General features: G+C 36.6%; 1 protein-coding gene and 1 pseudogene across 1 annotated transcript; both read left to right on the top strand.

Annotated features, from left to right (window-relative positions):
* The first annotated feature begins 1,280 nt into the window (after positions 1-1,280).
* Positions 1,281-3,714, top strand: LOC120126866. The gene is made up of 5 exons (XM_039144926.1): positions 1,281-1,356; positions 1,855-1,908; positions 2,572-2,675; positions 3,477-3,515; positions 3,607-3,714. Exons 1-5 carry the CDS (start codon positions 1,281-1,283, stop codon positions 3,712-3,714), a joined length of 381 nt encoding a protein of 126 aa, XP_039000857.1.
* A 7,350-nt stretch (positions 3,715-11,064) lies between these two features.
* On the top strand, positions 11,065-15,732 carry LOC120127109 (annotated as a pseudogene).
* Positions 15,733-17,303: the final 1,571 nt, after the last annotated feature.

Genomic DNA, 17,303 nt, shown 5'->3' with positions numbered 1-17,303 from the left:
AATATCGAATTTTATTTAATGAAAGTTTAGATTTTCATGATTTTTATAAAAGACAAGTTTTGAAAAGTCAATGTGACACCTTAGACTCGTATTCGGGTCGGATACGGGTTGGGGGTGTTACATTAACGTTTCATTTTAGGACAAACTGATTTATATTTAGATGAAAATTGTTAGTTAACTAATGATAAACGTTTTTTGATGCAAGACTGTCATATTACCACTCTTGACACATGATATGTGTTATACCATCACATTCGATATAAATCATATGCCACAATATCACTTTCAATTCGTGGTATGTGGCACATGAAATATGTCATATCATCTCTTCCAACACGTGATATGTATTACACTATCGTTTTTTCAGTACGTGACATGTATCACATTATTATTTTTTATATTTGACATGTGTCATGTCATTACTTTTTAAGATCTAACATATATTACGATATCACTTTGGACACGTACAACATCAATAACATACATTGATTATTAGTTAATTACTGATTTTTATAAATTAGCTGACCCTTATTCCCATATGTAATGGGGTAACGGGGAGGTAGGATAGTAGGCTGCCCCCAACGTTAGGTTGAGAGCAGCTTCCGTGGGAGACCTCCAAATTATAAAATGCCCTCCGTGGGACTCGATCACACGACCTCAAAGTTAAGAACCTTACGCTCTACCAACTGAGCTGGACGGTCATTTCTAATTACTGATTTTTATTCAATCATGATATATTTTATCTCGAAATAAAATGTTAAAATCAACGTACTTAAAACATATAAGAACTAAAGTAATTATTTTATTCAATATTAAATGTAAATTTTAACATTAAATCTTTTATTAAGGCCATATTGACCTAATTTTTTTAAAGAAAATAAATTGATTTTTTCTGTGAATTAAAAATTAGATTATATGTATATATAAACTATCAATTACTACTAAAAATAATCTACAAAATCCTTAAAATTCCCTAAATTTCAATATAAAGCAAAAACAACTCGTGGATGTGCTACATTTTAGCTTATAACTTGATTTTACCCATTATCCTAAACACTTGTTATTATTATTATTAAAAAAATTATTTAATAATAGTTTAAATATTAGATTACGTGGTGATAAGCCAGAGGCTAACAGAAAACACATCGTTTTTGCCACGAAAAAAAACCAACTGTCGCTAATTACTGCCTTTCTCTATAACAAAAAAACAGTTATAATTTGTATCACCGGAGACGCCGTGTTTGGATACGGAGAAAAGAAAGCAAGCAAGGTAAAAAAAAATGCTACCACAACAATGGGCTTCGCAATGTGGAAATCATTGCACTAAGAAATACACCAGTCTTACAGAAATTCCTTGTAAAATTCCTCTTTTTTCATTGTCTCCTTTTAAATTATACGAGTTTTTCAATATCCGCTAAAATAGATTTATTTATTTGATTATTACTTTATTTTTAATTAACTTAGTTTTGGAATTGGTTGTATTTTAGTTCTGGAATCTGTTGGTTTTATTAAATTAATGTATGCGTGTTCTTTAATTTCGGTGTTAATTAATGATAATGTGATGATTGTATGATGTGTATATAGTACGATGAATTGTCTATTAATTTCAATGAGATGTCAATAATACTTTGATTGATTAACCTATGCTTGCCATATTCCGATTATAAGCCTGATCATGCATTGTAACAATTGATTTGGGGTTGTAGTCGTTCTGATGTATTGATTGTAATTCACCTATTATTGAATTATGAAATTATATTCATAGAGCTGCAACATATTTGATTTTTAGTTTACTTAGATCTATTGTGTGTCAGTTGTCCATTCACCCTACTAACTATGCTGAGTTTCTTGTAGGGAGAGTGTTCTGCAAAAAAGGGTGTGACAACGATGCTGATACGTGGGAAGAATGTAAGCATTTTTGTTTCTGTAATGCTTGAAATTTCTAAGCTGTTTCCTAGGAAAAATTCCATCTTACATTGGATTTGGTTTTGTTTAGTAAAATAATTTTCAAACATCAGTGCAATGTTACTCGGTATCCGATGTGTGTGTCGGATACGGGTGTATATCCGACATGGCTATCATTAGATTTTTCTGATTTTGTGTTTAAGGAGGATCCTTGGAGGTCATTTCCCCATATAAATGTGTCCGAGCAACTTAGTATCAGTGTTTTGAAGTTCCATGTTCGGCTTTCAAATGCTTAATTCGTATCTGCTAAGAATTACTCTCAGAAGGTCTCATTAAGGCGAGTTTCAGATTATAGTTTGAGCATCATTTCTTAAAGCAAAGATGAGGCAAGTTAAAGACAAAGCAGATCTAAGCTACAGTGACAGTATACACTAGACAGCACTGCTATTATAGGCTATTGAGAATGATTGTTCATTATTGATTAATGTGTCATGCATTCAGTTTCATCTGGATTATTCTGTTTAGAATTATTTCACCAATGGAAGAATTCTTTAACCAACCTTTATAGACATAGAGCTGGACGTTACTAAGATGCAGCAGCAAAGTAATATATGCATTGGCAGCTGATTATATATCTAAAAGTGCTAGGCATCGTGGGCTTTTCAGGTATATCAGAGTGCACCGATTTATGCTATAAGGCTCCTGTATTAAAGGATCAGCAATGGAGTTCTTACATTGATCGTTCTCCTGGAGCTGTCAAACAATCTGAGGTATTTAATCTTTTAGTCCTTTACCCCAACCCTGAATTTTGTCTTTTGCTTCTAGTTTCCATGCTTAATATGATTTAACTGCTGTTTGGTGATCCATTAGATTGTGATGTGCTGGCTTATGTCTCCTCTTCATGAGCTGACTTGTTTAATAGAATGAGAGCTAATCTTTTATTTTTATGAACTTCTGGAAGTCTGATGCTATGCCAACTTAGTCGATGCCAAACTGGTACTAGGAAAACTATATTGCCGTTTTTAAGTTAATCGATTCTCCCCTTCTGTTACTCAGAGCCTATAGGGTTGCAATTGATTGTTGTTTATAGGCAGATTGAGGCACACAAAATTTGGTGATAATACGGTAATATTCTTTCTTTGACGCATTTTTGTCACTTAGGAGTTGATAACTATTGATGCCACTTGATTATATTCGGAAAAGAGATGAAGCAAGAAATCTCTTTGGAGGGGACAAAACCGAATCATTTTTCTAGGAGGGGCCAAAATACAATATTATCATTATATTAATTGAAGGTTTTATAATTTCTGAAGGGACTAAAGCATAATTTTTTCAATTTTGGGGGTCCAAGGCCACTGCCTGCCTCCGTTTAACGATGACCCTGGTTTGGAATGTTTTCGGAAGTGCAATGAATTCAAACAGAATGTGGGATATATACTTGAATTCAGTGTGCAAGTTGCATGACGAATAGAACTTTGTATCACATGGAGAATGTATAATCAGAAATAATGAAAGAAACGCTATTTTTGGACAACCATGACTAGTAATTTCATTTTTCTTCCTCTATGCAGGAATGCTATAGTGCTTGTCTAGCTGGCTGTGGTTACAAGGTTGGTTTATTCTATCGAATTTTAAAGATTAGTCATTCGCTTTCTTTGTCTTCTTGCAATTTGCAAATGATGTTTTATACACATACTGCAGCTCGAGCTGTGTAAAGATGATGACGATGAAGAAACACAAACTGGTCCTTCAGTGGAGAAGCCGCTAAATCAACCCACCAGTAGGCCTGGTGAAGCTACTAAAAAATAACCAAGCTCAATGGCATAACAACAGGTTTGAGAACATAAATTATGAATATAAATTATACCTCAATAAGTTTTTAGCTGAATAGTCTGCTAGGAGATACATCGTTGCAGGCATGCAATTATTGACTGACATTGTCTTGGGGCTGTTTTGGTGAATAAGCATAGTTTCTCTTTTTCCTCGTCGCCTTAGTTAACCTTTAAACCAACATGTCTAGTTTCCTGGTTCTCTACTGAGGTATCAATGAGACATGCCCTTCCGATTTTGTTTATGATAGATTGTTTAGATTGGATAGTTTTTTTTTTCCCGGAATTTCGTTTTCTGAAAATGAAACTCTGCTGTATAGTTTTGATTGCATTTGATTGTGGCTGATTTTTAGAAACGAAGTTCTGGATACTATAACAAATTGCAGGGGATATATCCTTGTGATTGCACAATGGTGCGATCGAGTAGATATAATCGTGAAGTCCGTTACTTGTTCCGTGAAATGTTCGGATATTTGAAACGAATTTTTATGTATAACCATCTATATCCAATCTATTATCAAATATTTAAGCAAACATAGCTTGAGTTAAACCACAAGCCGAACAAAGAGCAAGACTAACTCTAGTATTCTTAGCATTGGGTGAAAGAGGAAACATTCCCTCGCTGATCCACGTTTTATCAACTGGTGCTAAAAGCATCAACGAAGAAGAGACGGTGAGGCGCGGCAACACCATCGCAATGGTGTGATCCAAAGGGTGTTGTGAGCTTAGTGAGAAAGAATAAAGGAATAAGCTAGGATAATTTATTCAATTATCACAGTAAAAATTAAATATCAAAATAATATATATTCTCAAGTAATTATTAAAATAATATTTTTTTATTGTTACATATACATAAGTTTTATCAAAGGATATGGAAAATATAATTGATCGAGCACGTTCTTTTACGAATTTAATTTTTTTTTGGTAAGAAAATGAAAACTACCTAATTACTTAAACCTAATTGCATTCTTCAATCACGAGTTGGCTTATATCAGCAAGAGGCTCCTGTAAGATTCTGGTTTGGCTATCTTCGAAATTGACGCTTCTTGCTAGTTTATCAGCAATTTTATTCCCTTCTCTTCGGACATGTTGCAATCTGACGTTCCAATCCCGGTTTATCAGTTCCCTTATGTACGGTATTATGGTAATATTTCCTTCTTTGTTTGTGCTATTCTTCAGTGTCTGTATTGCTTCGAGGCTATCTACTTCAACTATGAGTTGTTGGATTCCTTGTTCCCATGCACATCTTAGCCCTGTATATACTCCCCATAATTCTGCTTCCATTGTAGAACATATTCCTATGAATTTTTTGAAGCCGATCCTCCATTTTCCATTCAAATCTCTGATTACTCCTCCACATGCTGCTTTTCCATCTGTATTTCTACGGGCTGCATCTGTATTAAGTTTTTTCCATCCCTCTGATGGAGGTAGCCAAACTGTTGGATTAGCAAACATGCTTGGTCTTGTTAATTCACTTCAACCCAATTTTATGTCCATTGTTAAGAAGTTCTGTAATCTCTCGTTTTCACCAGTTGTCCAAATAGGGGTCACTGTAATGCAGTGTCGAAAAAATATGGTTAATATCCTCTGTTTGTGTCACACAGATTGGGCAATTACCATCAATTGTAAGATGTCGTCGAATTCTTTCTGCATTTGTCAGAATTTTACCTTTGCAAACTAGCCATAGGAATGTTTTCAGCTTTTGTGTTCCTTTGTATGCGTGAATTACCTTCCATATAGGTTCTTGAGTATCTTCCCTTTGTTTTATTCTAACTTCATATGCTGTTTTGACAGAGAATTGACGATCCTCTCTCTTTAACCATCCAATTCTATCATTTTTTGCAGTTGTGTGAGGTCCTTTAATCGCTGCCAGTCTCATAAGTATATGCAGTGGTAGAAGGTGTTCAATTTGCCTCCAGTTCCAATTACCATTTTCATCAGTCATGCTTTTTATGGTTGCTTTTCCCACCTGATTATGGCTCGTTGATTGACCAATTTATTAATGGCCCTATTTCGCAATCCAGTGGTCTCTCCAAAAATTGATATGTACCCCATTTCCTATTATTCTGGTTATGTTGCTTCGGACATCCTCCCATACCATGCTTATCCTTTCCATAGTTTGGAGCAGTTTTGGCTTCTAATGTTAGTCGGTATCTCATCTTTGCATTTGTATTTCGCCTTGAGAACCCGAACCCACAATGCGTCTTTTTTTGCTATTAGATTAAATGTCACTTTCATTATAAATGCTTCATTTTGCTCTTTTATCTTTCTAAATCCAAGACCTCCATCCGATATTTTTTGGCATACTTCCTCCCATTTTACTGGCAACCCTCCTTCCATCTATTTTACCCATACAAATTGTTGATGATTTTTTCCAGTTCTCACAAATTTTTTGGGTAATACTGCGGTCTGCATGGTGTAAGTTGGGATGGCTGCCAAAACAGCTTTTGCAAGTGTAATTCGACCAGCTAGTGACAATGTTTTGCCTTCCATCCGCTTAATTTAGTTTGACCATTTGTACCAAGTAATAATAGTATTTCAAGGTGGCTCGGAGTGTAATATTGGAACTCCTAAATATTTCCCTAGATCATCAACCATAGTAAATCCAAATGATGCTTATCTGATTCGCAGTGCTGTTTGTACATTATTAGAGAAGAAAATTGTTGTCTTTGCAATGCTTACCTTGTGTCCCGAGACTTCACAGATCTTTCTAGTACTGTTCTGATGATATTGAGCTGGTCTAAGGAGTTCTGCGAATAGAATCATGTCATCTGCAAAAAATAGATGGGATATCTTTGGGCTGCTTCTTGATGTTTGGAATGGTTTCCATCATCCTTTTTCGATTTCTATTTTAATTTCTTGTGATAGTCTCTCCATACATAGAACGAAATTATAAGGGGACAATGGGTCGCCTTGTCTTATCCCCCTTGATGGTTTAAAAGCGTCTGTCAATGATCCATTCCACAATATTTGTGTCGAAGCTGTCGAAACACAGTGGTAAATAAGATTACATAGAGCATCTGGGATGCCTAGGTCTCGTAATGTATCATCTATGAAACTCCATTCCAGTCTATCATATGCTTTTTCCAAGTCGATTTTTATTGCCATCCAGCCTTTTTTTCCAGATTTCCTTCTCATAGAATGTATTACCTCTTGGGTTATTAGATATTATCAATGTGCTTCTACCCGGAACAAAACTGGTTTGGTTATCTGATATCCATTCTGGTAACAGGGCTTCAGACGATTAACTATGATTTTTGTGACTGTTTTATAGCACTGAACAAAGGCTGATCGGTCGGAACTGGTGCATTTTTTCTGGTTTAGCTACTTTTGGTAAAAATATCAGTATTGTCTGATTGAGTTATTCTGGCATTATTCCTTCTGTGAATATTTTCCGGATCATCATGCAAACTGAATTCCCAACTAAGCTCCAATTTTTCTGATAAAATAACGCATGGATTCCATCTATTCCAGGTGCCTTAAGTGGTCCCATTCCAAAAATAGCTTCATTGATTTCCTCATTGGTTACTTCTCGTGTAAGGCTTTCTTTTTCATGCTCTTCTATTTTTTTGAACTTGCCTCTTATTTCATAATTGTATTTAGGATCCTCATTGCTTAAGAATAGTTTGGTATAAAATTGGTTTGCCATTTCTCTAAGTTCTTGATCAGTACTCCAACTGCCATCTTCGCGTTTTAAGGTTTCGATTTTGTTTGCTCTTCTTCTGTATATTGAGGCATGATAGAATGCAGTGTCGATCCCTTCCATCCATTTTGTCCGTTCTTTTTGTCTCCACAGACTCTCTCCTGGTCTAGTACAGTGTCGAGTTCTGTCCGTAATTGTTTATCCAACTCTACCAGAAATTCTGAGTGTGTTCGTTGTAGAGCTTTGTCTATTCCTCTCAGTTTTTTTCCAATAAGATTTTTTTCCTTTTTCCTATATGACCAAAGACGTCTGAGTTCCATTTTTCCACTTCAGTTTTGAATGTGCTAATATTTTCGTTTAGTTCCCCGTTTTTTTCCATATGGATTTGATAAGTCTTTAAACTCATGGTGTTCCTGCCATGCTGCTATGAAGCGGAATGGTCGATTTTTATGATCTTGTTTGTCTGTTGTCAGCCTTAGGAGAAGGGGTCGATGATCTGAACCAATTCGATCTAGATGCAGTACCTGTGATTTGGAAATGTTAAAATCCACTTTGTGTTTTCGAGGCAACGATCTAGTCTTTGTTGTAGGTTCCCATGATTCCATGTAAATGGTGGACCATGGAATCCTAAATCTAATAATCCAGTAGAATGCATGAAATTGGCGAATAATCGGCTTCCATTTGTGTGTGTCGTCGCACCTCCTCTTCTTTCATCTACGTCTAATATCACGTTGAGATCTCCCCCCAAGATCCAAGGTGTATTATCGTTTGGTGCTAGTGCCTCTAGTTGGCTCCATAGATGTTTCCTTTTAGACCCGTTTGGGTTTGCATAAATTGCTGTGAATTTTGCCCATGTATTCACTTCCTTAGGCCGAAATATACCATTAATGAATTGATTTGATATATGGGTAATCTCAATTTCCATTGTTTCTTCCCAAAGTAGCCAAATTCCACCTCCAAATCCATGTGCTTCTACTCGAAGTGACTGTGTGAATCCTTTTATTGATTATTCTGTCTGCTTTTGTTCCACTCGTTCTTGTTTCGAATAATGCAACCATATTTGGTCTGTGTTCTCTAACAAAGATTAAAATTCTTTGAAGGTCGGGCTTGCAGCTCCTTGGCAGTTCCAAAACATGAAACTAGTCTTAGTTGAATTTGTGAGGTTTCGGATCCTTGTTGTCCGGCAATTAACCGGGACTTCTCTGTGTCTCCCTTCACTTCGTTGTTCTTTATCTGTTGATCCTTTATCACCATGTTTTTGCGTATTGGCACATTAACTAGTGTTTGTGGTTCAATGTTGATATGTTCATCATTCGAGGCTGTGGATAGCTTATTAGATACCGTCTGTACCCATTCTTTGATCAGGTTATGATTTGCAGGGCGAAAAGTGTTTGTTTTTTTTACTTTTAATCCTTTCACATTGTTTTCTTTCTCATCCTTCCAGCTTCTTCTCCCCCCTTTTGGGAATTTAGTCCCATGCGTTTTTTCCCATGCTTGGTTCTTTTATGGTTATGGCTGTTGGTTTCCGTTCCGTGCTGTGGTTATGTTCCACTGCTTCCATGTTCTGTCATTCTATCATTGGAATTACTTCTATTGCGTTTTTATGCTGTCCGATTCGTGCATTTTCTTTGCTGGTTTTGGTACCATGTTGTTCATGTTGCGATTTGTTCCCTTGTTGATGATCTGGTAGGTTCCTTTTTGTTGTTTCTCCATTTACTAGTCTGGTTCTGTTCTCATTATCTTTTTATCATCTGTCCTTATTTCTATTCAGCCATGTGACCATTCTTCTTTGCTCAAAATAGTGAAACGAGAGCCCCCTATTTCAGACTTTTGTTTCGCCTTGTCTTTCTCAGTCTTTTGTGTCGTCGTTGTTTTTCTTCGACGATTTTCCACCACCATCCATGGTCCAAAATTGTTTCTCTGATGTTGTTGCAAGGTTATGGTTGTTTTTGTTCCTTTCGTTAAGTTCTTCCTCACGTTTAGATTCTATATGTACTTGATATGCTGCACATTGCTCTCTTGTATGCCCATAAACCCCATAATGGAAGCAAATCTGTTGTAATCCTTCGTACTCTAGTTTTTGTGTGAATCCATCTATTCCAATCAAGGAATTAGTGGTTGGTTAGATATACTAAAACCGCGATTCTTGCAAACTTACCTCTTTCCCCCGCCTGAGTGTTATAATCAACTTTAATTACTCGTCGACTACTGAAGCAATTAGTCGAAAAGTGCTTTTGTGTAGTATCTATAAGGTGGTCCTGGCAACCTGATCCATACTATCACTTGTGATGGATGTTTTTCAGAAGTTGAGAATGACTCCACGGTTGGACTGTCAAATAACTTCCATATATTGTTCATGGCCCTTCTGTTAATACCTTTGTATAGTCATCTTCATCTGCAAATTTGACTAAGAAATAGTTGTTTTCTAGGTCGATTAGTTGTATTTCTCCAATTGGTTTCCATAGGGCTTGGATCCGATTTAGTAGGGCTTTGTATCCTATCATCTGTCCTAACAGTCGAACGATGATGACATTCATCATGTTTTTATCAATTTGATCTTGAACTTTTTCCGAGAATTTGATTGTTGGGAAGGCACCCGATTTGTCGATAACGTAGTCCTCATCCAATACCACAATTTCATCATCATTAATACCACAGCCTGTATTTAGCGTTTTCCTTGCCCTAGATGTGTTGGCTACCATGCTTGCGTAAGTTGCCTTCCCTCTTATCTTTGTTTCTGGTTTATCTCCTGTTTCTTTTTGTATTGCGCTTTCAATTTCTTCTACTTCATTCATGCCGGATGCTTCGCCCATGTCTCTCTCTGATAGATTATCGGCATCCATCTCTTCTGTTTCTGTAACACTATCGTTGATATTTCCATCCTTTGTGTTCTTGATTTCTTGGATTTCTTTGTACTTTCAGATTCGCCTGATATTCGGTTCTTTCTAAAGCTGGTTGTAAATTGGTCTCCGTCTTCTCCTCCGGCGGTCTTCCTCCAAAGGTTCCATATAGGTTTTGTTTTTCGATAAGGTTTTCTTGCGGGAACGAGGGAATTTTCCCAATCATATCGATGTAATATCTCTTTTTACGAATTTAATTTTACTTGATTGAAAATGATGAAAATAAAGAAAAAAATATTTTATACAAATTTTATTCAAAAAGAAAAATATATGCAATATATATTGATATAATTATTGAATTATTAAAGTTAACATTTATACATCTGAATTATTACCATCACTCCTTACACACACGTGTATATATATATATATATATACGTTAACACAAATTTTCGATACGCATTGTATTTTATTTTTAAACAAACTCTATAAAATTTATGGTAATATATGTGTAATTTAGCCAGTTCGGCAGGCCCACTACCAGAAACGACGTCGCATTAGAGCTTTCTCTCACAGCTTGCTCGCGCGCCGCTACTACAGAGGGAAAAAGAAAAAGAAATAACCATCCAGCTCAGTTGGTAGAGCACAAGGTTCTAAACCTTGAGGTCGTGGGATCAAGTCCCACGGAGGGCATTTCATAATTTGGAGGTCTCCTACGGAAGCTGCTCTCAACCTGATGTTGGGGACAGTCTACTATCTTACCTCCCCTTACCCCATACATATGGGAAAAAAGGGACAGCCATTTTTTATCAATGCTGGATTCGAATTCGAGTTCTCGGGTCATTTCAATCCAGTTTCCGTTGTACATCAGTAGGCAAAAACAAAAACCCTAGAAACCGAAAGAAGAAGAAAGGAAAGAAAATGCCTCAGGTGAATATAATCGCGAAGAATTTCATGGATACGGTGGCTTCGTTACCCGCCATTAAGCTCGACATGCTCTATCGTAATCAATTCATTTGCGAAGCCATTCTCAGGTCCCCCCATCCACCGAATAAGAAACATTGAAGAGGCTAATCAATTTCTGAATTGATCGAATCGTTTGTTTATCTTGTAGTTCGCTGCCGCATCTGGCGAAGAAATACGTATTACAGATGTTGTACATCGATGATCCAATAACATCCAAGTCGCTGCAGGAGTGGGTGATTGCTGCTGATGGATCCTCTAAGCACACGGTTTCCATCGATCGGTTGATTCCGTTAAGAGTATTTGAAGTAATTGATAGGTAAGCGACTGCAGTTGCTTTTGGATTCATTCACTTTCTTTTTTGTTGATCTTCTCTTTAAATAAAGAGGCCAGCAGCTTTAGCTTAGTCTGAAAAAACTTGTTTCTTTTTTCTTATTACGTGCATAATAGGAAATTGGTTGTATATGCGAAGTGGATTAATCAATCTTTATCTTTGGGTAGGAAGAAGGAAACAACTTATAAGTTAAATCCCACATTTAAGACTAGTCTCCGGAAGCATTTGATATATGGGTAAAATTTCCTTGTTTTGTTCGTTTATACTATACTTATTTTCTTTTGCACTTTTCAAATATAACAGGCTAAACTTTTTCCTCTGTTATTTATTACGAGTTTAGAATTACTTGCTTGCAAACCCTTCAAATTTACTTGTTTAAAATTTATTCATCTTAATAGGTATAACTTCAATTAAAGTCAATTCAATTGCTCACTTAATTGTTAGATTCCTTATGTAGTTATGTTGTGTTGTTGTAGTAGTTATATAAAGGATTATAACTTTGCAGTGGGATTTTGCCGAGAGAACCAATGCCTCCAAATGTTTTGCAAGACTTCCAAACTCGGAGGAACTAAATGCCTATGCACCTGAGCAATGGGAGGTGTGACTTTTCACATTTTTTTCATTGTTTTACTGGCATAATTTATGTTCTTAATGGTAGTGTATGTGATGCGGAATTATTCAATTACATTTGCTCAATCATTTTAGTTTTATTGTTTGAGCTGCTTCTTACTTCAACTTTGTTAAGCGGTGTTTCTTGCTGCAACTTATTAGTTCAGGACAGGCTGAAAAATCATCAAGTTTCAGCTCTTCCATGATGAGAATTTTCAGCGTGGCCTTTTACGTCAGAGGTGTTAAACCCTACAATGCACTTTAGCTTCATTTATTTTACCTTATACATATTTAAGGTTCTATATCTCATGTTTGGTGTCATGATTTCTATATTTCTGCTTCCACAGAGAGAAAGAAGCACCAAGATTAACTGAGAGTGGTTTTCAGTTCATGGTGTGCATCATTTAACTCATGGTCCTTTTGCCTTTTTTGGTTGTCACCTAAAATTAATTCTCAGGTGTGAAATTTACAGCTGATGGATACAAATGCGCAGCTTTGGTACGTTATCCGAGAATATATCTCCAATTCAGAGGTATACTTCATGAGATATTTTGGTGTTTCGCTTGATGCTTGTTTGTTACATATAGTGTGTGTTGTGAAGTATTGAGTTCTTGAAGGGGAAATTGTCATGGATTTATTATAAACTTGGTATTGCTTTATCAGTATGTATTGTCCTCATAAATGTGTACTCTTTGGTGTGTGACTGTGCATATGAGAAAATGCAAGAGCTTTAATTGTGTTCTTGTGCATGAATAGTATAGTATATATATATATATATATGTTATAACAACTACTTGTGTAATTTTTGTCCATTGCTAAATGGGATTTATGGTTGCATTATTGCATTAATGTTTGTGGACTGGGTTAATGGATCCATATATTGATCAGTTCAATGAAGGAAAAATAATAGTTGATTCCTGGTTTGACCTCTTTATTCTAACTGGAGGTCATTGATGCAACTCTAGTTCTGTCATGTTGTAGCATGTCTTTGTATCTTATACTTGGACTTTCATCGTTTGGTGCAGGAGCAAGGTGTAGACCAAGCGACCAAGCAGACTAAATTGACTTTTTGCTAGAACTTAGTTTTCATACCACTGGTGAGGTATGCCATGTTCATTTTTGAATTTTCCCCTTGATCCATGATTGTTCATGGAAAAAATTTGTTGGAAGAAGTCTAAGCTTGCATTTGTTTAATCCATTTTTTCTTGGCAAGAATCTAAGTTAATCTCCATTTTGTTTTTGGTTTAAACCTTTTTTTTGACTTTGTTATTTTCACTAGAAGCTTACTCCCTTTTGGTGTGCTTTCTTTTCTTGAGGTTCTTTAAAGCTAATTTCTGTGACATTGTTTTTTTTGGAAATTTGCTATAGATTTGCTTTGTCTTGTCATAGGCTTATAATTTAGATACACTCACGGATGACCAGACGGCTATTATCAAGGACCTTGCAGACTTGGGATTGGTCAAACTTCAGAAGGTTCTCCTAATTAATCCTATTTTTCTTATATGATACATAACAATCTGTTTCAAGTAATGATTTATGATGAATCAGTGGTATTTGCATATGTTTAGGGGCAGGAAGGAGAGTTGGTTTATTCCTACTAAATTAGCTACCAATCTTTCAGTAAGCTTAGCAGATACAACATCAAGGAAACAGGTATGGCCAATTAAGTTATTTGTGTGAATATATGGGCTCTGATGTATTAACCATTATCAATGTTTTCCAAGTAGTGTTACTCTTTACTCATTCAGTTATGCTTTATTTTGTTCAGGGATTTGTAGTGGAAACAAACTTTAGGATGTACGCATACTCATCATCTAAGTTGCACTGTGAAATTTTACGTCTTCTCAAGGTACGAGGTAGTGAATTCTTAAATTTTGTTGTATCAAGAAAATGCTGCATTTGTTGCCTTATTGAAGAGCCAAACTGCTTTTAGATGGAGTAACAACAAACAATCTTCAAATAATGAGGGAAGTGAATGTGTATCTAGTAACATTTCCCCCCCTGATCAGTAGGATGTTTGGTACTGGCTGTGTATTATTGTTCTGATTAATAAAATTCATAGGCACTCTTTTCCTCCTTCCAATGTCCTTCATGTTACTGTTGCAACATGGAGGGTATGAAGGGGTTTTTAATGAGGCCTAATTTTCTATATAAAAAAAAAACTTTTTCCCCCCTGAAAAATGGTCTTTCCATTTATAACTGTTGGATATCATTTTCTAGAATGTCTTCAAGGAAAACAGAAAGCACCTACTGTCAAAAGCAAAAATCTCATTTTCTTCAAAGGTTTTTGGGGTCTGTGAAGCTAATTTATGGAAATGCTACGACACAACCTTTTGACTATAAAGTTACTGCCCCTTCAATAAACAACCCCCCCCCCCCCCCAACCCACCACACAACACACACACAAAGGGAAAAAAAAGAGAGCCTCTGAATCAATTTGATGCTATTGTCTATAGATGACAGTTACATTTGCCTCATGTAAACTGTGGCTGTTTCTACTTTGTTTGATGCATAGATTGTTTAATAGTTCTCTTTCTGATTCTCTCTCTCAATCCACTTCCATGGGCTTGTTTCTAAGGTTCAATGATTTATTACTGCTATATTTACTTTTTGAATTCTTCCCTAAAAGAATAATGTGCTCACATTTATAGGGTAGAGTATCAACTTCCAAACCTCATAGTTGCTGCAATAACAAAAGAAAGCCTGTATAATGCTTTTGAAAATGGAATTACAGCTGAGCAGGTCAGTATCCATTTGTCGTTTCCCTATTAGGTCCTAATTTGCAGGATCTAGACATTCAAGAACTCGCATGATCAACTATAGTTGCAACTGAAGTTATCCAACATAGTCTAAGAAGCTTCTTTCCTAATGTAACTCATGAACACAGATAGTTACATTCCTTCAGCAGAATGCCCATCCTCGTGTTGCTGAGAAAGTACCATCAGTACCTGAAAATGTCACAGATCAGGTTAAATACTTGATCTGCTTTAAAAATTTTGGCGCTGTGACGTAACTAATTCATTTAAACCAATACATTCTGACTTCAATGGAAGCATATTGAGTGTTGCTAATGTAGGTACTCTTTTATTGCAGATAAGATTGTGGGAAACTGATTTGCACGGAGTTGAGATGACTCCGGCTCATCATTATGACGAATTTCCTTCAAGGGTAAGTACTCTCAAGCCTCTTCATTGGAGTAATATATTTCTGACGTCTACGAATGTTATGTGATCATGTCTTGAAGTTTCACGTCTTTCTCTATTGGACAGGATGCCTTCGAGGCTGCTTCAGACTTTGCCCGAATGCATTCTGGTTTACTATGGGAGGATGCGAAGAAATGCATATGGTTGTCAGAGCAGATATTCATATGCTTATGCATGAGCTTCTTCGCAGTCAAAACAAGTAGATCGTGTGGACGATATGTAGATCATCCATTCTCTTGATAATGCATGCAGGCTGAATGAGATCGTTCAGAATTTTCGCAGTGAAAAGGGTGTAGGGGATACCTGCACTGTGTATTGTATCTGCGATGGAGATTTCGACAAAATCACTTGTTAATGGTGTTGTATTGTCCAAATCACTTCGGTAGAACAATAGTTCTAATGAATGCAAGCAATGTATGAAGACAAACTTTTACTGATCTAAAATCCATTTAAATTATTTGGTTCGGCTTCAATTCTGCTTTAGTAAATTATGTTCATAGTTAAATGCAACTGTCTCGTTTTTTTGGTTCACAAGTTAGAACTAGTAATTATCTGAATAGAAAATGTTATATATAAATTTTTTTATTTTATATCAACGAGCAGAACTACCTAAAAGGTAAGCGAAATTGATCAACCCAAAAAAGGAACAAGTTTTTGCTGCCAGGAACCAACCGGGGACTTTTTTTGGTGAAATAAGAGGGCAGAAAACAACATTATCCTCGTCCTACAGCACTACATTCTAGCTGTAGTATCGGTGTAACCTCCTTTGGAGGATTCCAAAATAATGTGCTTTCCATTGTGTCCAGCTGAGCAAGCTTCGCCAATCTATCTGCAATCATGTTACTTTCCCTGGCAATGTACACGTTCCATTCCCTCAGTAGCATTCCATCAATTGCCTTTAACAGAGTAAAAGGTTGATCACGATTCTGCCTGATTTTTAATATTTGAGTTACTTCATAATTGTCGACTTCTATGACGACTCTCCTCTCCCCCATTCTCCACGCCTGTTGAAGCTCTATAAGGACCCCCCATAGTTCTGCTTCGATTGACCGAGCATATACCAATATGTTTCGCAAAGCCCCCTGCCTATTCTCTGGAGCTTCTACGTATAACTCCTCCACATGAAGCCGTACCGGCTATATTCGATCTTGCTCCATCTGTGTTGATCTTAACCCATCCTCCAGTTGGAGGTGACCACCTCCATGTAACGTTGTCTCCGTTATTCTTCCTTCTGATTCCATTTCTTGACATTCGCGCGGCTACAATGTTTTCATTTTGTTTTCTCCGACTACGCTCCAGCACTGATTCAGTAGGAGGTCTACCTGGGGTCCTGGGTTGAACGTGAGCTCATTCCGGATAATCCATAACGACCATAGAATCGATCCGAATAACAAGTCCCAGCCCTCGGTTACCTTGGCAAAAACGTTCAGGTTTATCTAGGTTTGCTTGTATCAACTCTTTTGTTCCTAACTCCATGAATTCTGTCAGCTTGTCTTGTTTTACCAAACTCGTCCAAATCGTCAAAGCTGTTGGACAATCTCGGAATAGATGATACGTCGATTCCACTCTATCTCCACATACTTCACAGCTCGTTTTAGCTGTTAGATGCCGACGAAATCTGTCACTATTCGTTAAAATTTTCTCGTGTGCAACCAGCTATAGGAATAGTCTTATCCTTGGAATGCCTCTGTATTTTGCAATAGTGTTCCATGTTTTGTCTTCTTTCTCCTCGGATTGATTCGATGCTGCCCATTTCTGCTCATTTGCGGATTTAACGGTGAACTTACGATCTGCTCTCCATCTCCATCCCCTATCTTATCGTTTATTTGATCTTGCTGGGGTGTTAACGTGGCACACCTGACTTAGTGGTTCATAGACATTTTATCCATATACAAGAACTTGAACTCGAGACCTGCTTAAACGATATAAAACTGCTTATCTTGAACCAATTCTCTTGGTAGACCTTTTGCTTTCGAT

The sequence above is a fragment of the Hibiscus syriacus genome, unplaced genomic scaffold, assembly GCF_006381635.1.
Source record: "Hibiscus syriacus cultivar Baekdansim isolate YM2019G1 unplaced genomic scaffold, ASM638163v2 tig00001478_pilon, whole genome shotgun sequence".
Classification (NCBI taxonomy): domain Eukaryota; kingdom Viridiplantae; phylum Streptophyta; class Magnoliopsida; order Malvales; family Malvaceae; genus Hibiscus; species Hibiscus syriacus.
The sequence above is the reverse complement of the archived record's forward strand: the minus strand, read 5'-3'. Positions and strand labels throughout refer to the sequence as shown.